This window comes from Crotalus tigris, unplaced genomic scaffold, assembly GCF_016545835.1.
Source record: "Crotalus tigris isolate CLP2741 ecotype Arizona unplaced genomic scaffold, ASM1654583v1 scf7180000018219.524809, whole genome shotgun sequence".
NCBI classification, from domain to species: Eukaryota; Metazoa; Chordata; class Lepidosauria; order Squamata; family Viperidae; genus Crotalus; species Crotalus tigris.
Window position 1 is genome coordinate 29,379 of NW_024096888.1, and position 21,374 is coordinate 50,752.

The 21,374-nt window shown below is 35.9% G+C and overlaps 1 protein-coding gene across 2 annotated transcripts in view; it reads left to right on the plus strand.

The window, feature by feature from the left end:
* Nucleotides 1-10,417: 10,417 nt before the first annotated feature.
* The window catches only part of DOK6 (docking protein 6), a 224,224-nt gene continuing 213,267 nt past the window's right edge, over nt 10,418-21,374 (plus strand). The window contains exon 1 of one of the 2 annotated variants that reach the window (XM_039349036.1): nt 10,418-13,077. In XM_039349036.1, the coding sequence (XP_039204970.1) occupies nt 13,012-13,077 (66 nt within the window). In that variant the 5' untranslated portion in view covers nt 10,418-13,011. The remainder of the gene's footprint in view (nt 13,078-21,374) is intronic. The other variant, XM_039349035.1, reaches the window with a different exon arrangement.

Consider the following 21,374-nt stretch of genomic DNA (forward strand, 5'->3'; position numbering starts at 1 on the left):
TCCATCAGATGTCTAGAATATTCTTCACAGCAGCCCTTGGATCATCTGCTGTCATTTTATAAAGGTCTATTGGTTGGCTATCTGCAGATAAAATAAAAACAAAAAATAGTTATATTTTGTTGCTCTTTTTGCCAGGATATAATCCCTAATATATACTCTTACTAAATATGGAGCAGCAATACAATGTGGTTGCAAAAAAAAAAAAAACCTTAATATGACTTTTATCTGAAATATTGTTTCCATATCATAATAAATAATAATTGTACTTTATTCTATGGATGTCAAATCTTATGAAAATTTCATGAAAATTAAAAAGCTGTCATAATTGTTTTGGGAAGTTTCATTTGGCTTAATGTAGATTTCGGGTTTTAAAAAATAAATCACAGAATTAATTAGTTTTACCATTAACAAATCTTCTCTCCCACCCTTGGCAAATCTCTCAAGGTCATTACATCATTTTGATTTAAGGTGCAAATTCTGATTACTTCAGTGATATGCCTAAGAGAAAAGGCCTTGTTTATACCTGAGGTTGAAAGCCCAATGTGGCGGACAGTGTTGGAAAATAAATTATCATTTGAAAGGAGCAGATACTTCACCAAATAGATAGGACAGACCGTTTCATTAAAGTTTTCAGAAGACCTGCAAACAACATTTCCTTCTCCTCTGCTGCAAACAAGTTTGTTTTACATTAGAAATACAAATTTAGGAAAATAGGGAAGAAATAATGCAGGAAAGTCTAAATGAAATGTAATGTTTTGGACTTCAGGGCTTGATTTATTTAGCGATTAATGCACTTCCTGAGACTAGAGTCCTGAACGTAACAGTGTACTGGAGGCATATATTAATGATCTAGTAAAACACCTCCTGTTGTGTCTCATTGCTGGGATTTGGAAAGACTGTGGTGTGTTCACATTCTTTTTTAAAATCTCTAAAATTGTTAAGAATGTGCTGACCTTGAAAAGAGTCCCTAATCAAAAGCAGTTGTTTATACTTGCTTTTAAAATAAAAACAGTAACTCTAGCCATATAATCTTCTATTTATTTCTGATGAAACACAAGGCTTTTCTATAGCACTGTACAACAAGGTTTCCATTTCTCAATGAAGAGTTGAAATACATGTTAAAAGTAATGCAATTTTATATTGTTATTTCACATTATTAGCAGCATTTTAAAATTTAAGAAATAAGCTTTTCAACTGTAATACAATTTTGTTGCAGTTCTAAACATTTTTCTTACCTTCCACATTATTATTCCACAATATTATACAAGTTAGATGATGTACTTATATTCGGGTTCCTTTACAAACAGGAGCTACCATTTGCTAATAAATACAGATTAGCATATAGTATTTAAAAAGCAGTTGGCTTTGTAACTTGCATAGCTTCAGTAAATTATTATGTTCTTGAGAAACACACTGCAAACTAACATGGCTAGTTCGTTGTACCTATCATTCAACAAAGCAGGGCACTTATTAAGATAATAAGACTTAGAAAAAAATAACAGACAAATTTTTAGAAAGTAGGGCTGTGTGCTCCATATAGTCTCCTCTGTATCCTTTAAGCAGTCTTTTTCCAATTCTGGTATTTATATAGCCTCTAAAAAATGAGCTTTAATGCCCTGTCTTGATAAATCAGCAGAGCATCACTTTACGTATTGTGAAATTAAATGTCCATGATCTTGTATTTGAGTAAATACAACACTAAGAACAATAACAAAATATGCTTAAATATTGTACACCACATAAAATGTTTAATAAACATACATGATAGTTGCAGCCACCTTGCTCTTGGAGATACAATTTGGGAACTGGAACAATCATATGTTTTGATCTTATCCTAATATTGTCACAATTTAGGACAACATCATTAGGATTGTTAATTTGACTTTGGAGCAATTGCTGGGTTAAAAATGCATATGCTGTTCTTGGCTATTTTCCTAGTATTTGGAATATATCAAGATATTGTATCAAGTAAAGTCAATGACTGTGCCATAAGAGTTGGCTAAAAAGGATTACTATGCAACACTCCAAGGAAAAATCATGCCTAATTTGCAGCAGTGGGTGTACATTCTTCCATTCTATCATGATTCTTACTAATAGAGCAAGAAAATGAAGAGAATAGTTTGCTGCAATGAGTAGTAATTCAATAAGTTGGTTGTTAAGCTAGAAAAAAAACTATTTTTTTTTCTGAGGGAGAGCTTCTCTTGTTATGAGAAGTACATTTTAAAGTGATCTGATAAATTGCTTAACTACATCCCTGGCATTGTAATTGTGCCATAGAACTAAGCTCTTTGTACCCCCAATGCCAGTAAGGCAGCAGCCTGCATGGATAATTATAAGTGTATCCTCTTAAATTAGGAAGCCAGTACTGTATCTCAAGATGTTAAAACAGGTGTTAAACTGGTAGAGTATTGTTATCAGATTAGAAACTTGCCAAAACTTGATAACAAATAAGATTACTATAGTAGCCTTCTTTGTGAAATATTTGCAGGTATCACTAACTGAAATTGAGATATGGGAGAATTTTTAAGAAAAGCAGTTTAAGAAAAGCAGTTTTAAGAAAGCAGTTGGTGGACAAAAGTTTTAAACCTATTTCCATCTGTAAAATTGGAAAACTGAAACTTTGCACACCACACTTAAAACATGCACGGCAGAACTGCAGCTACTGCCTCTCATACGTTTGATTCAGCAATCTTAGTTAGGTAATTTATACATATTTATGGGATGAAATGCTCTAATAATCTTCTATGATATTTATCAAATGTATCCCAAATAAAATTCAGGTCCATGTCTTGTTGAGAACAGAACCGACCTCCAGCTGCATGACAAAATTTATGAATCCCTAATGGTGTTCTGAGAGACTTTTTTAACCTTTATGGACCTGAGACACATTTTCACCTGCTGTTGTGTGCTTGAGTGCTAATGAGCCATGATTATAAGGGGATGGATGATGCATATGTCACATTCAAATGCATAATTTTCTATAAATATATAATAACTGTAACAAAGGAGAAGGGTGGAACAGAAAGAAAGCAGGGACACTGGGTGGCATGGATGGAAAAATACCCATAACTTTTGAAAGAGCAAAAAGGAGCAATTTTAGCATTGGATTGGCAAGTCCTTCTTAAATGAATCTAATGTACTTGGTCATTGCAACAGTTTGGAATCCAAGCTGAACTGATTACTCATCTAACTTCTGATATACTTTGTGAAGCATGTGTTTTAATTTAAATTAGCACAAATATAGGTTCTAACGTTTTCTACTGCATATAAAATAATGTCCACTATTCGCCTCTGTTTCCCAACTTTATTACTTGTAATATACACTGAGATTTTATCAGATTTTATAAACTCTTCCAGCCTCTTGCACTTATATGGCTATATTTTACCTAAATTGAATTCCACTCAGATTCTTCCCACTGGCTACTTCTAGGAAAGACTGGTGGATTGAAGATGCTTCTGTGTAATGTATCAGTGGCCGCAACCTTTTGAGTGCCAGGGACTGGTTATGTCGAGTGTGGTTTTTCCGTAGACTGGGGTTTGTGATTTAGCACACTGCCTGGATCCCAAATGTGGGCAGATGGGGATTCACTATCCCTAGTGGGCCACGAACTAGTGCCAGACTATGGCCTGTGGGTTTGAGCCCCATGTAATTAATATATATATATATATATATATATATATATATATATATATATATATATATATATATATATATATATACATACATACACATGTTGTGATCCAAGTGGAAAGTTGCTTTCTTAGGTTTTTTTTCTTTCTACTTTTTCTTTCTTTTTTGTTTTCTTGCAGCTTTTGCTCATTTTTTCTTTTCTTTTTTTGGATATTATCCGTTATCTGTTACTATTGTTATTAAAGCTTAATAAAATTATTTTTTAAAAAAGATTCTTCCCACCAGCAAAAAGAAAAAAGAATAGAAAAGGATTGTCATCAAACTTTGCCTTCCTGACATTCTCACCATTACATTCCTTACTGTTCTGAAGAGTCCTCCAATTTCTAAACAAATATTTCCCAGCATTACTTCATTTCTGATGTGTAAACTTCAACTCCCAGTATCATCAGCTATAGCTAGGCTGGCAGGGATTTCTAACAGTTCTTCTCGCAAGTGGATATATGCCCAGCTTAGAAAAATCTACTCTGGAGCCTATTTTGGAATGGCACGGGGACTGCAAGAGAAGTTCCAACAAGAATTGTCAACCCTCCCATTTCACACGCCAGATTTCTTGACTGGATCAGAAACTTTCTGTAGACAAGTTTATTCTCTGAGACTGCCTAAAGCATATGATATACGCTACCTTTTTCCTTTGTGCTTCCTCTGTACTCTTTTGAGTAATGAAAAGTCATAAAATTGCTATTGGTAATAACGTGCTAGGGAAGTTTGCTCCCTCTGCTCTCCTTTCATGGCTATTCTAAGATGACTTTTGATACCTCAGTTGGAGCAGCAAATGTTGCTCTCTTCCCATCATGATGAAAGTGCTGGTTATGCTGATTAAATTATGTTGGCATCTGAAATTTAAAAAGTCCCAAAAGCTTCACTTCCTCGACCTGAAAAGATACATTTAACAAAAAAATGTGGGGTTTTTTTGCTTTTTTTGAAGGGGAGGGGGATGCCTTTTCATGACATCCAAAATGTGCTGCCTCGTTTTGCCTTTATTCCAGACTTTATTTTTTACCCTAAAAGTATTTGCATGGGAATATTTAGCACAACCCTATGTGTGAAATATCTATTGCAGCATTGGAAAGTCTTTATAGATAAAAAGAAATAAAATGTTTATGGACTTGCTCATTTCTTTAAAAATTAGTTAGTTGCCCATGGAAAGCTAGCTAGTTGGACCATAGTGATAAATGCTAAATGCTACATGAATACATCCAGTCCCTCTGAAGAACATTAAAGGATTCATGTAGCATTTAAAATATTTTAAGGAACTCTTCCAGGTTAGCCCTTGGCATGTGCATATGCACATAACACACAAAGATATCTCTGTATGATTGCTTTGTTTATATCCTATAAACAAAATTATATTTCCTAATGCCGTGAGTTGCATTTACATATTATTATCTTACCAATGATTTCCTATTTTCTTCTGATGGTCGAGTTTGGCAATATAATTAGTGACTGAAAGCGTGAATCATGTACAGTTTTCCATCCATTCTTTATTCAGAAGCAAAAGCTTTGCTATAGATGTCAAGCTATATATTATACAGTAGAGTAAAAAAAATGAGACGCTGTGAAAAAAATACTATTTTTATTCTGATTCAGCTGCCAGAATATCAGCATTCTCTCTCTTCTCTCAGCAAATTGACTGCTGACCTTATTAAAATATGAAAGGAAATAGAGTCGGAAGGCCATTAATTTAAAACAATCAAGTATAAAATGAACAAATATTAAAATAGGTAAAGGGTAATGTATCCCGCAGTCATAAACGATCAATTCAGAATCTGTAGCAACTATTATATATTCCTGGTAATACATCCAAATACTTTCATAGAAAATGCTTGAACATAATCCCTTTTGGAATATAATGAAAAATTTGCAGGAATGCATCCATCTCAAATAAATAAGATCCAGTTTTGTCTGGCATTTTGCTAGGGATATAATATTGAAACTGATCATCTTTTTGGGTGGAAAGTGGATTAGGTAGTTTGGCTCTATTAATTTTCCTAGATTTCTCATCGAGTTTCAGTATCCTCAACCATGATGTCCATCTGGCCTGGCTAGTGGAATTGGGACTTAGATTTCCAGTCCTTCCAATCAGGCTGTATCCAAATGTTGGTGGTGGGACACCTTTTATATAGAACACTAACTTATGATGTCCTGTAGAATTTGATTTATTCCTCATGTTGTTCAACTTCTAGATAAAAAAAAAGCCTAGAAAAAATATCAGAATTTTGGAGTGGAGTCCTATCGGCTTGTTATTCCTCCTCACCATCCAAACCCAAGGGATTATTTGCATCCTTGAATATTATCTAAGTCCTGTTACATAGTATTTCCATAATTTAATTCTCAGTTAGCACAGATGGTTTTTTCAAGACCCTGTTTTAAAACACTTTTCCTTCTTACTGTTAGTAGGTAGACTCCTTATCCTCAGAGACTTTCTTTTTGTGGTTCTAGCAAGGTGGAAGCTCTTGCTTATATATTTTCTTTTCTATGATATCCCAAGACATACTTTGCTTTCCCTAACTAAGGATCATACAGAAAGAGTTTATTATCTTCTAAAGCAGGCATGTCAAACTCGTGATGTCACGTGACATATCACGACTTTTCCCCCATTGCCGGCAATTGGGTGGGCGCAGTTTCAGCGTGATGCATCCGGCCCGTGGGCTACAGTTTGACATGCCTGTTCTAAAGGAAGCTGTCTCCTCACTTCAATTTTAAGTTGCAAAATAGCTCTACAAAATACAGACTACAAAAATATGAAATATACAACTGTACAAAGCTCTGATTAGATGTGTTGTTTTACTGTTTATTCTTCTATTATAAGCAGTTCTACCTTCTTTATTTGTGATGTTGGTCAAAACCCATAATAAACATGTATGTATGTATGCACACAAGCATGTATGTATGCTTAATAATGGGCTGAATAAGAGAAAACAGGTTGAAATCAAATCCAGGTAAGTCCAAATCCAGGTAAGTCCAATATATATAATTTGGAAACTAAGTTTCCCAAGTACTACGTTTCTCAACTTTCCAAGTACATGCAATTTTTGATAGAGTTGCAGTTACTGTGAAAAAACATCTTTAAATCTAAGATTTCTTTGTGACCTGGAACTGTTATTGAATTCACAGATAGCAAGTGTGGTGAGGAAGTCGTTCCATAATTACACTAATGCAGCAACTGTGAGCTTTCCTAAGCTGATCAGTTTTAACAGAAATTATCCACACCTTCATTGCTGATTCCTTTCACTACAAAACGTTTTGTAGTATACTACCATTTTTCAAAGTGTCTGAAAGTTGCTATTAATGTAATATGAGTTGAAGCTGTTAACTGTGCAAAGTATAAGGATCATATATTAAAGATAGCATGTTGGCAAATTGTTTATCTAGCACAGTTTTAGGTATAGTATTACTATTAACCTTTAAGTTTAGGAACACATTTAAGAACTCACTATCTTAAGGAACTGCATATGGAATTACAGATCTATAATTATTATAGATCAATCTGCTAGTACTTCAGTGATTAATTACAGCCAAATACTGTTCTATACAGTAATTTCTCTTCAGACATTAGATACTTTCTGTTTTGAAATATTTCAAATGAAGCTATCCTTTTAGTGTATACTTTTCCTAATGTTTTTTATCCCTACTATTAACTCATTGTTATTTCAGTTTTAATTTCATCAGCTGTCAATATAGATAATAATCACCATAATGAGATTCTTAAAGAAATTTCTCACCAGATCCCACAATCCAGGTATCGTCTTTGAACAAAATACATGCATGCAAATCTGAGGTAGGTATAGAAACGTTACCATAAAAGAATTGAGAATATTGCACTTTCTTGTTATGAACTTTTCCAGTTTTTAAGGACCATAAGAGAAGCCCCTCTCAAGATGTTCCTGCTTTTGGATGCTTGCTGGTATGACAAATAGGGCGGGGGACTTTTTTTCTGAATATGTTCCTAGATTAGGGAATGCTTTCCCTTAAAAGTGGTGTTTGGCCTTTATTCTTTCTGGTTTCAGTCATGCAGTTAAAACACATCTCTTTCATCAGCCTTTTGTTACTTAATGTTGGAATTTGTTTAAATTTGCATCTTTGATTTTTTTTAATTTGTATTTTGTATTTTATTAGCTATCATCTGCTTTAAGCACTCAAAATCATTACAGAGTGATGACTGAAATCAAAGCAATATATATATATATATATATATATATATATATATATATATATATATATATATATAAACAATCACTAAAAGAAATTTCACTCAGGAACTTTGAAGCATACCAACTTGATGTAGAAAATATTTAAAGTAGGGATATCTAGAAACCTTCTTCATGATTTCAGAAATCTACCCATGAAATAGAGATGGGGACACACATCCCAGCATTTTGCTATTGAATTTCAGAAATGTGATTTTAGGGACTCTGGAATGGTTGTGGTATAAGGAGCTGAGGATGCCTATTGCTCACCTTTCCTTTTCTTCACCTTCCCCTATTCTTACCACTTTCTACAGAGGGACAATTGAAAGCATCCTTTCATACAGCATCACAGTCTGGTTTAGAAGTATCACTGCTTCAGACAGGAAGGCAGTGCAGAGAGTGGTGAGGATAGCTGAAAAGATCACACTAAACATCCTCTTCACGAACTGTTTTTCCTGTTACCTTCTGGAAGGAGGCTCCATGGTATCCGAAGCAGAACATCCAGATTGTCACAGTTTTGTTCCATACAGTATTAACCTTGTGAACTCTAAAACTTCCTCCTTCCGTTATGTATTCAAGATGGACAATGAATAGTATTTATATGTTACTTATATGTAAGGGTGTAGGTCTGTACATATGTTGTATATAATATGTTTTAAATGTGTGTTATGTATGTGTATACTTTGAGAGCAAACAACTAAATTTCATTTTTAACTTGTGCCATTGTGCCCACAGGAAAAAATGACAATAAAGGTTATCTAATCTAATCTTTAGATAGAACAAATTGAGCTTTACAGAAGTCTTATCTGTTAAAAAATCTTTAATTATTTCCCCATTTTTGATAAACATATAGATATAACCAAGAAAATATTTCATATGTAGAACTAATTTGCTTAAATGATTGCATTCTGCGTGGATTTTACTAGGTCTGGGTTTCAAAAATCCAGAGAGCTAGTGTATGGCAGCAGCGGGATGCAGAAGACACTTTTATATTCTGTGATCATTTGGATTTCTTCAGCCAGATCAGTTAGATCCATTTTAAAGCTTCCTGAACAAATTTTCTCACTTCCTGAACAAATTTTCTCGCTGCTCATTACATTTGGTGGCAACATATAAGCAAAGGCATTCTAGGTGGTTGATTCTGACATCTGAAAATTTGCGTCTAAGGAAGAAATGGTAGCTCTGTTTCCTTAACAGAAAGTAATGACAGATTTGTGGCATCTACAGTGACTTTCTGCTGAAGCCCCTAATAATGTTTATTACTGGTCTTGACCTATATAAAAATGAACAAATGAGATTTTAATGCAGTGGAACGAGTTCTGTTTTTTTATGGCTATATTCTAACTGACTTGCTTTATTGTTTCAACTATAATTGTACATATTATCATTGTTGGCCACCTTGAAGCTTATCTGTAGGGAAAAAATGTAGGTAGAAATTTTATATCTTTAAGTAAAACAAAATAGCTAAAACAGACATAATTTGTAAGCCTGCACAAAGCTTTGACAGGGAGATTCAAAGCAAAGGTAATTTAGAATAGAATTCTTTATTGGCCAGGTGTGATTGGACAAACAAGGAATTTGTCTCCAGTGCATAAGCTCTCAGTGTACATACAAACAACAACAAAACAGTAAGTCACAGGTCATAAATCTTAAGATACAATCATTAAGTTATAAGATACAATCATTAAGTCATAAGATACAAACAACAATTGATTAATCATAATCTACAGTACCAATAGGAAAAGGTAATAGGAGAGTTGAGAGGTGAGAAAGATGAGGAGATGAAAAGGTAGGAAAGATGAGAAGATGATAAGGATAATAGCAATACAGATTTCTATGTGGGTAAATATATTTAGGCATAAGACAGTGCTATGGGAGTTAGGTGTTTAGCAGAGTGATGGCATGGGGAAGAAACTGTCTTTGTGTCTAGTTGTTTTGGCATTCAATGGTAATGGTGTCTTGAGGGGAGAAGTTGCAAGAGTTTATATCCAGGATGTGAGGGATATGTAGATATTTTCTCAGTCTTCTTTCTGGTTTGTGAAGTGTACAGGTCCTCAACGGAGGACAGGCTGGTTGCAAGTGCTTTTTCTGCAATCCTAACTATCTTTTGAAGTCTGTACGTGTCCTGAATAATCCTATCAGAACACAAATGCAAAATGAAGTGACACAGTCTTTTTTTTCTTATTGGATTGGAACAGCCATGATATTTCAAGTTGTCTGTTTCTTTGGCCCTTCAGTGTTCTTCTGTTCAAAGGCAATGCCCACAAAAGCTAAAGCAAAGCAGCACATAAAAGCAAATTACTTCCACCTTAATGTTTAAGAGAGTGCAATGCACCTGATGGTTTACTTTGGGGACTAAATCACATTGCATCACTGCAGATGCCCAAAATGAAATATTGAGATAGATTGTGCCATTTTTTTAAACCCAATAAATGGATAATGCAGAAGGAATATATTTCTTCTATGTATTTTCCTTAGCCTTTTCAAAATACATTATCCTAGTATTGTTGGAAACACAATTATCTCTAAAGCTGCCTTAAGTTGCAATGTAATTAAAGACAGTTTTGTTTAACTGATAGAGGGCTTGGAGGTGTTTCATGAAGGGAACTATTATGCATTCATGCATGCATCAAATCGAATCAATAAAATTAGGATTCAATTGTCAAAGGAAGAAGCATCTCAGCTTTTCTTCATCTGTAGATTCTGTATGCATTTTTGATTAAGCTTCCAATAAGGCTTTAATTTTATTTCGTTACCATAGTGAATAGTGCCGATAGCCTTGCTGAGCAAACCTACTCAATTCAATGAAGCTTAAATTCATTGAGATATGGATCAATTCAATGAAAGTAATGCTGGGTTCCTAGTCTAGCTGATTCATTGGATTTTGCTCAGTCATATGCTTTAGATTATGCTATAATCAAATCATTGTAATCCTCTTTTCCATAAGGGGTATCCATATACATATATGTGTAGAGGAAGAAGGACACCAGACATATACTTCTTTCCTTGATCCCCAACATTGTGTGGTCCATTGATCTCCCCTTTAATAATCAGACAGTGTGATATTTATACAGAAAACCTGCATTGTATTGCATAGAGTTGATGCAGTTCAATGCATCTGGAAGACACAAGATAAGAAAAAGCTAGTAAGAGCTTATTTCTGATAAGACTGCAATGTTATTAATCAATGCTTTGTGATAGAAGAAAATCTCTTGTCCTTGGAGAACTTTTTACTTAATTGTATATTTCTTCAAAATGCAAAGTTTTCCTGACCTTGACAGAATTCTCATCATATGGAGAAGACTGATAATTTGGGTGAAAGATTCTTGGATTTAATTTAAATTTCAAGATCTCTTTTTAATACTAGCGTACAAAAAGAAGACCCACTCCCAATATATAAAATCGGCATCATTCAGGATTGCCTACTAATTAATAGGTAATTTTCAGTCATTCTAGGAACTTGTTATGAGCTTTGTACACATTCTTGAAATGAGTAAATAAAACCTGTCAGAAACTAATGTAGGCTTAATTTTGATTTGTGACCTGCACTTTCATTTGCTTTTCTATATATTCTGTATACTACTTGTTTTGTAGTATAACTGCCTTATGAGTTATAGTGATCAGAAATATGGATTACAGTTTTTTTTCAGGGTTTGTTTCATGGAATATAAAATGATATAGAAAGGATTCCTCAAACATTCAACTTTTAATTAGGAGATTGCTATTATTTTTGTAGATTCTTGAGTAAAGAATGCACAAAAGCTATTTTTCTGATAGCAGAATGACCCAGGCTTTCTTCCCTGCCATTGCAAGAATGAAGTATACAATCTGGTGCATACTTATTTGGATGTAATTAAGCCCATTGAATGAATGGGATTTACTTCTGAATAAACAGAGCATGGATTTTTCTGGGTATGGCAAATATTACTAGTACAACTGTAGAAGTATTACGTCACACATTCCCAAGAGCCTAAGGGTAAAATTCTGATAATAAATTATTCGAAACCTAAAAGGAATTCAGAATGTAAAGTAGTGGCTTGAGGCCTTATAGGTTGGATTTCAGCCCCCATAATGGTGCTGAATCTCAACTTCTCTGAAGGACACCATCCTGGAAAAGGATGGTGTTGCTTCCTAGGGCATTTCATCCTACTTTAATGAAAAAGTGAATTTATCAGCAAATGAGCATTAATGAATTTGCATCCAAATCCCAGCAATTTAGAAAGAGGAGCCATGTTATGGACTGGTCTGTTTTAGTCAGAAATCTTCTCATATCAATGTAAGAAAAAAGTGATCACTCTTTCCGTAACTATGTTGTGTCTCTGCTCTGTGTCAATTAATCCTCAGTTTTCCCAAGTCTAATCAACTGGCCAAAAGACATTTCCAGAGCCATAGTTCAGATCTGAGAGTGGAAGTGACTGGCTAGGCCCGCGGGCTTGGCCAGCTGGGAGGAGAGAGGAAGGCAGGCAGGGTGGATGGGAGAGAGAGAGAGAGAGAGAGAAAATAAAAGGGAAAGGTGCGCTCGGGCATGAATAGCAAGGCTGACATTTTCCCAGCTACCTTCCACGGGTGGCAAGATGCGCCTTGATGGGGAAGACGGTGCAAAAAAGGAGGAAGCGAGCGGGAAGCCCTCCCCCTGCTCTCCTTTTCTCCTTCGCGCTGGAGGGAGGCTGGTGCGGCGGGAGCAGCTCCAGAGCCTCTAGGTGCCGGAGGAGCGACGCTGGCTGCAGAGGGGGGAGCTGCGGGAAGAGCCGGGGAAGCAGCTGCTTCTTCTGGGTTTCAGGCAATGACGGCGCGGCAAGTGCCTCCTCCCGCTTCGTAGCGTTTGCAGTCGCCCGCTGAGGTCCAAAGCAGCCGCACGCTTCGCGCTTAGGGCGGCCGGGAAGGTTCCTGGGCTGAGCGCGGCGCCCCGCAGGCGGAGTGGGCGGGCTGCACTGGGCCAGTGTGTGCCCGGCGCGCGCCAGAGGTCCTGCACAGCCACAGCCGCCGCCGCCGCCTGGATGCCAGAAGCTCCCCGGGAGCCGGCGGCCAAGGGCACTCAGCGGCAGCTGGAGAAGGAAGAAGACGAAGAAGAGGAAGAAGAAGGCGACGATCCCGTGCGCGAGCGGGGGCCTTTCTAGCCCGCTCCTCCTGGCCATGGCCTCCAACTTTAACGATATAGTCAAGCAAGGCTACGTGAAAATCCGCAGCAGGAAGCTCGGGGTGAGTGAGAAGGGGTGCCGAGCGCGCTTTGTTTTCCCCTCGCTGAGCTCTGTCATCTCTCGGCTGGGTGGATGGTGGAGGTGGAAGGCGGGCAGTCTTCGGGCTAAGAGGCGTTGGGTCTGACTTGGCGAAGATCGGAGGGGTCAGGCTGGTCAGGTGTGGGTGAAAGGGCTCGCTCTTGGCTCGGCTTCGCCGGTCGCTTGCCTGGAGCTGCTGCTGTTGACTTCGGCGTGCCTCCTGCCTGTTCGCCGAGCATTGCGCGCCTGCCTTGCCTGTTCCCCGCGAGGAAGGCAATGTTACGGTATTGGCATCTCGGGTAGGCGTGCGGGCAGGCATCTGGGTTTTACTCGGGAGTAAGCCCCACGGATGTCAGTTAGAATGAATCTGAACAAAGTGTGGATAGGACTGCGGCTTGTTACCGCCGCTGGCTATGCTTTGGCCAGAAATCTGACTGATTTCATCCTGGGAGGATTGCCCTTTTCTCTCAACCTGGTTTTGGGGGAAGGCACACGTTTGGGTTTTGCTTGGCCAGCTTGAGTTGAATCGGCCATGTATTAAAACTTCCTTTCCCTCAAAAAAAAAAAAAAAAAAAAAAAAGGCTGAAATCCTAAATGAGTTAACCATTGAATAAATGCCCCTGAAGATAATGGGGTTTCAGGAGAAAGATTGTATAGGACTGAGCAGTGAAATGCCTTGATGAAATTGTAAGCAGAACAACTCCCCTTATAACCCATCTCTGGTTCAGATAGCAGCGATTAACAGGTTGGAGTGTGACTGGGTCAAAGGTCAGAGTGTTGTAAACTTCGTGCAGAAAGATTTCCTCCTCCTCCTCCTCCAGCAGCCACCAGGAAAAAGCTTGACAGAGCTGTGATTTCAACTTGAACTGCTCTTGGGAGAAGGCAAGCATGAGCAGTGGGGGACAGGAAGAGAAAAAAATGCAGAAAACCCTTGTGATAACTGGATTGATAGGACATCAGGAAAACCCCAGTTAGCTAAGGTTCTCGGCAGGTGGCAGCACCTGGCTGACCTTGGAAAAGCTTAGAAGATAAGCAAGGTTGAGTCTACCTTTGCTTTGAATTGAAATCCACTAGGCGATTCCTGGATTCTACAGTGGAAATTTTAAAGACAACAATGGGAGGAAGCATAGCAAATCACTTTGTTGCCAAAAATTTACTGTCCTTGGCTGTAGTTAGAAGGGGTAGAATACAAGTTAAAGGCTTTTACTTTTACTCAGGTAGTAGTTAAGGTTCAACACCACTGGTGGAAAATATACAGACTCAGTGCAAGGGGCAGATGGTCTAGAGAATTGGCAGGTGGCAGTTGCTTTCTCTTCACTTCAGCTGAAAGACTGTATAGGCCTGCAGTGGGAAGATTTATGGCTTTAAAGAAAACATTACTGTCACTTAGAATGATGATAAGTAATGAAAAGGGATTCACCTAATTTTTGGCATCCTGGTCTGCTTCAGAATTTGGCTGGCTACCAGGAGTCAAAAAAGGTTGTAGCTCTTACTGAATGCTGTCATTATACTTACCCAGAATAGAAAGTTCTTTAGGAATTTGTTAGGAAATATGACTGTTCTGAGAGTATTTCACAGGTTGAAGGCAAATACTATACAAAGTCTCATGTATAACCAGATGGAGATATTTGCTCTTGTTACACCTTACCAAAATTTTTTCCTGCTACATGTCAAATAAATGTCTATTTGTTATTGTAACCTGACCAATTACTAGATTTTTTTAATGATAAAAGATACAATACAATCAGTCAATACTATTTTCCATTTTAAAAAGTTTTCCTGGGAAATTATTGTTTGCTTTGCATAAGTTACCTGCTACTTGCTGCGAACTGTATAATTTACACCTTACTTGTCAAACAATATCAGAACTAGTTTGTCTCCAATAAGTTGCTCTATACATACTTAAAAACACTGTACATAATTGAAAAAGTGAGTACAAAAATGCTGCTAGTTATCATGATTTATTTGTGTTTATTTCAGTGATAATTGGAGTTGTTTCTTTGTTTGGAAAGGGTGTTCTTTTTCAAATCACAACGTTAAATTTCTTTTAATTTTTTTAAGTTTGAAAAATAAACATAGTTGCCATAAAAACAGAACAAATAGTTACATATATAAGTTCATCTATAGCCATCATATTATTCTTTTTTGGAACAAGCAATGCTATGGTAGGGGTAGGAAAGGAGAAAGAAATAGGTAGCCAGGGAATTAAGGCATCATGAAAGAAAAAGAAAAGGAAGCATAGTCAATTTTAGTTTACTAAATCATTATACCATTCCATACCATTTGGTTTTGCAAAGCATCCTTGGTGTCTTCAGAATCATATATTACTTCATATATTTTGTTCTTTAAGCTTCTTGTCTCTCTGATTTTCATGATCTCATCAACTTCATCCAATCAATAATTGTGTCAGTTATCCTTGACTCATTCAGTCTTCCTTGTTTTATTTGTTTTCTAGTTCAGTCTTCATTAATTTTCTTTATATGAACAAAAGTACCCAATCTACATTCATTCAGTACCTATTCATTCTTGCTTGACACTATTTCTTCTTTCAAGTAACATTTTTAAATTTGAACTCTCCTGTTCCGGCAGGCCTGGGGCTGATGTCCCCGGGGAGGGGGGGCGGGATATGATCGGACTCGCGGTATGACTGTATTATTTTATTGTTTTATGATTGTTTTAATCTCTGTACGCCGCCCTGAGTCCTTTGGGATTGGGCGGCATATAAATAAAATTAAATACAAATACAAATACAAGATGTAACTATATCATTTTTAAAAAAATCTCATATAAAATTGAGGTAAGTATTGCTAAAACATAGTAATTTATAGACAAAACAAATGCTTATATATTTAATTAGAGATTTTCTCATGCTAAATATTTCAATTGTTTTCAACAGATACCATTTTGTACAAAAAAAGCAACTCTCTAGACCAGGGGTTTCAAACTGGCAGCCCATGGGCTGGATGTGTCACGCACAGGCCACGCCCACTGCAGCTTCACAAAGGCAAAAAACATTGTGATATATCACAATATGTCACATGACGTGGTTGAGTTTGACACCATATTCTAGATCTCCATTTAACCTGGTTTATTATCTAACTTGGTTTATCTAACCTGTTTTTTTTTAGCATAATGATTAGCAAAGAATTCTTCAACATTGGAAAGATAGCACAAGATCAGTTTGGAAATATAGGATTGCCACTAAGTCCAATAATGACTTAGGAATTATTTAGAAAGGGCTTTTGCCATGCTCCATATGAAACAATATATTTTTTCCTTGTTTCTGTGACTTAGTATTGAAAATGACTAATGTCAAATATTTTTCCACCCCTACCACTCTATAGCAGTGGTATGTATATACTGATGCTTTCCAGATTTTTGCTTCCCATGTAAACTGAAGTTGATAGTACTGTAGTTGGTCTAAAACAAAACAATTGACTAGCACCCAATTGCTTATCAGTGATTTAGTTTCAATAAGTTAATGATAAAATTCCCATTCAACTTTAAAACTCCAATCCTTGATATAAACAATACATATTGTCATTTTAAGATGATGTAAGTGAATTTTAAATATTTAATAATAATGGCTACAATGTTACAAAAAGTTACTTCCTTTTGAAAAACAACGGATAAATGGATTTTTGCAACAAGATCTGATGTACAGAATCAATATGTTAGTTAGATTTTGCTAGACATATTACCAATTGGAATTGGAACATATTTAATAATCCCAACAATCAGCATTTATTGGTCTCTGGTACCTTATATTTTTTATTGTTCATGTTGATCTGTGGAACATTGTTTACTGGATTGACTTGCCCTGATAAAATTATTGAACTAAGTGAATCTCTCTCTAGTATCTCTTTAATGTTTGTTGTTATACCATGATGAGGGCTGCACTAGTTTTGGGCCTTACGCTGTTTCTGGAAATACATATGGTTTGATAATTTAATTAAACACTAGACAACCTGTGTCCTGTTTGGTCATTGCTTCAGAGATATTTCTTTACTTAAACAGAGAAACAGAAAGACCAAGGGAAGGCAACAAAAAAATAGTAGTGGGGATAGGATAAACTTCTGACTTCATACTGGTTTCGCCGTATTTTGGAAGTATTCTGAAAGTTAGCCCATTTAAGGTACCTTGGTTCAAAATTTGTTGTTCCATGTTGCACCATTTCATCCAGTTAAAGGTCATGACAATGAGAATTCTAGTAGCATATAGATTGTATATTTTTGGAATTACACTACAACTTCAGGAATCTTCATTTCTGTTGTAGTGGGTATGTTCAGTGAAGCAGACATGGGTTAGATAAAACTTTTACCGTTTTCATAAGCTGCATTAGGAGGAGAGTTAGCTGTGTAGTTAAAATTGTTTTTATCTCAAGGGATTATATGTACTTAGTATATTATGTGAATGTACTCCCCTTTCAGGAGTGGTAAAGGGGAGGCCTGAGAAATTTCATATAGTTCTGTAAGTGACTAAAAGCTTATCATATTGATAGTATATATTATCTCTGCTTGGGTGTGCTGTTCTTTGCTAAAAGGGAGTTCATGACTAAGGCAGATACAATCGCAAACTGACCTTTGAAGTGTTTTCTTGACATGTCTTCTGAACAAAAGCATTGACATTGCTGGAATCCCTGCTACAGAATCTTCAATATTTTTGTTTCGGAATTTTATATTTTTGTTTTAAGATAGCAGTTTACATTTTTTGGAAGCTGTATTTTGGAACCTGTGTTGTAAAAGGAAAGACGTGCTAAAGCCCATAGTCATGCCATTTGAAACAAGGCTAGCAGATGGCATTTTCTTATTTTCTTTTAGTTGCCAGAAACCCAGGACTGAATGTGAAAACACTTACTCACATATAGATTAGGGGAAGGTTCTAAGTGAGATGAATTTTTATGTCTCCCTGAAGATGGCAGAATGACCTATAAGGTTTACCCTAAAAGGCAGGAGTCTTGGTCAGAGCATGAAAAATGAGAAGGCTTGGCAAAGTAAAAGTGTTATTATTAATAGCTGCATGCTAATAATAAAATATTAATGTTATTATAGTAGTACCAATAAGAACTTATGACCACAATTGAGCCCAAAATTTCTGTTGCTAAGTGAGACAGTTGCTATGTGGCCCATTTTATAAACTTCCTTGCCATAGTTGTTAAGTGAATCACTGCAGTTGTTAAATTAGTAACAGGGTTGTTATGTGAATCTGGCTTTCCCATTGACTTTGCTTGTCAGGAGTTCACAAAAGGTGATCACATGACTCTAGGACACTGCAACTGTCATAAATATGAACCAATTGCCCAGCATCCTAATTTTGATCATGTGACCGACCATGGGGGTGTTGCAATGGTCGTACATGTGAAAATTGATTATGTCACTTTTTTTAAGTGACACTGTTACTTTGAATGGTACCTAAGTGAAGTGTTGTAAATCCAGGACTACCTGTACTTGTATAAAACCTTTAATTTGCTACTAAAATTCAAGATTTATATGTGCAAGTACTGTTAGGAATCTATGTTACTGAATTTTCAGTCAAGTTTTTACAATTAATAGATGTATGCCACTAATTATAAGCCAATTTTTAAGTGGTTACAAGTATTATTTAGAAGAGGCTATATTCATTATAATGTATGCTGATTGAAGCAATAATTGAAATGCTTTTTTTGGTGTTATTGTTGGTTGTTTAAAAGCCATGATGTATAAAATATTTGCCCCACTTTAAGCATCTATTTTCAAATGAAAAATTACTGTGATGTGAACATTATTTTTATTTTCAGTATATAATGTCTTCACAAGCAAGAAAGCAAAGTACCTTTGATTTGACTTCCAAATCAACCCATTTATATTTAAAGCTGGCTGATCCAATGTCATTTTAAGCAGAAAAGAAGTAACAGTCACTCAGTTTCTTTTTTTTTCTCCTTATCGCTATATGCTATAGTTTTTAAAGCGAGATCTCTGACTTTCATTTTTGAATATGATTTGTTGATGAGATTATATAACTTTTAATAGAAGCAAGTTGAATAGTATTTGCTTTCTCTCCCCTTTCAACAGAATAAGTTGGTTGATTGATTATGTGCCGTCAATTGACTCTTAGTGACCATAGTAACTAAGTGAATAGGTTTTCTCAAGTAGGATTAAAATTGATATTAAAATAGCTTGAATGTAAATGAGAAATACCTGGTTACAATATTGGTTTATAGTATGAGATTGCTGCAGGATCTGTCTTGTATATCAGGGCAAATTATTTGAAAATCAGCATAGTATTTTCCATTGTGTGACTGGGAGAAGTTATCTGAGATCTTGGCATATTATTAGTTATCTAATCTGAAGATGTTAGTGATCAACAATTTTGTGTGTATGTTGAATTTGGGAATCAATTTATAGGAATCATCACATCTCATCATTCTTTCCCATCATATGCTCATGAATTTGGAATCAATTTAATTTGGAGTTTTGGAGTTATATGCATTTATATCCAGGAATGAAAGTGAGCAAGTAGATGTTGGTATAGTCTATGCTATGCTTATGACACTGCTCTGATAGCTGAACATGCAAATGTTCTGGAAGTCTAGCAAAGAAAATTAACATAATGGAAAAAAATGGGAATAAGATTAAATTTAAAACCAAACAAATAGTAATAAGTCGCACAATTAGCTTTAGAATTGAAAATGAAATAGTCAAGTGGTAAATAGTGTTTTCTTTTTAGAATTGACTATCGGTTGTAAAGGAAGCAACAGTCAAGAAATAAGGAGCAAACTAGCACTTGATTGGACAGCAATTAAGGCCTTAGAAAAGATAATTCAAGTGTTATGATCTGTCTAAATCTAAGAAGATCAAAATCATTCAGGCAGTGATTTTCCTGTGACACTTTATGAAAAGTGAAAGTTGGACTTGAAGATAGAGTATTGATCCTTTTCAATTTTGATGCGGGAGAAGGCTTCTGAGAACACCACAGATGAAATAAAAAAAAATGTATCATTAAACAAATCAAGTAAGAATTAAGTAAAGGATCAAATGATCAAAATTACCATATTTTGGAAACATCATGTGACGCCTTAGCTCTCCGGAGAAGTCTGTAATGCTGTGAAAGATGGAAGAAAAGAGAAGAGCATAACCAGCAGCATGGACAGCCAATTTGGTCTAGTGGTAAAGAAATCAGGTTAGACAGTGGAAGAGAGTGAGTTTGAGTCCTGCTTTAGCCATGAATGCCAGCTGGGTGATCTTAACGACAATCACTCTTTTCAGCACAACCCAGCTTACAGGGTTGTTGTGGGGAAAATAGGAGGAGGAAGCTGTGTTGATATTTTGCCTCCTTGAGCAATTTGTAAAAATAATAAAGAAATAAACAATAAGATAAAAATAAGAAATAAAGGATGAATGGAAGCAATTATAGTGTGATGTTAGGTACCCCACTGAAGTATGAAGTTAGGGGCAGATCATCTTGGGGAAATGTATCTCTGTGTGGACAGTAAGAGTTAAAGTTGTTTTGATTGCACCTGATCAATCTTTAGTCACACTTCATACTAATATGTAACCAGGATAAACTATGCAATTCTCATGCAACATGTAGCACACTATTTGTGGTTGTGGTCATTCTGAAACAGGATTGCTGAAATGCAGTAATAAAAAGCCAATTCTAGGGATATGATGCTTCTTCAAAAAACAAACAAAAAGATAGAAAGACAATGGGAGGCTTCTAAAAGACAAATCACTTCCATTTCAGTTTTAGCCTCCACAAACATTGCCTGAGATTGTGCCACAAAAACTGGCATTTTTCAGCCCAATCATAGTGTGTGATCTCAGTCATGAGGTTAATTGAACACTGCCATTATCTAGAATCTAGATGGAACACAAATTAGCTGATTGAATAGCTAACTTTTCTGTGGGTGAAGTCATTTATGGATATAAAGGCAGAAAAAGTTTCATGGATGTAGTAACATGCCTTCCTTGTAAATTAGTTAAACATTTAACCAGATAGCTAAATGAAAATATATTTGAGTGAAGGTGTAGCACTAATATTCTGAATTAAATTGTCTTGATAATTTACAATATGACTTTGCTTAAAGGCAGAGCTTGCAATACCTTTGTATCAATGCCCTGAGCAAGAATTAAATTACTGTCAATCAAGAAATGTATTTTTATCGCCAAGTGTTATAAGCCTAAACAATACATAACACTATACTGACAAATAAATCAGTGCTTTTGATCATATGTTATGTACTGCTTATGAACATATTTATTACATGGAGTTATAAATATAAAAATTAACACAGGAAAAGTA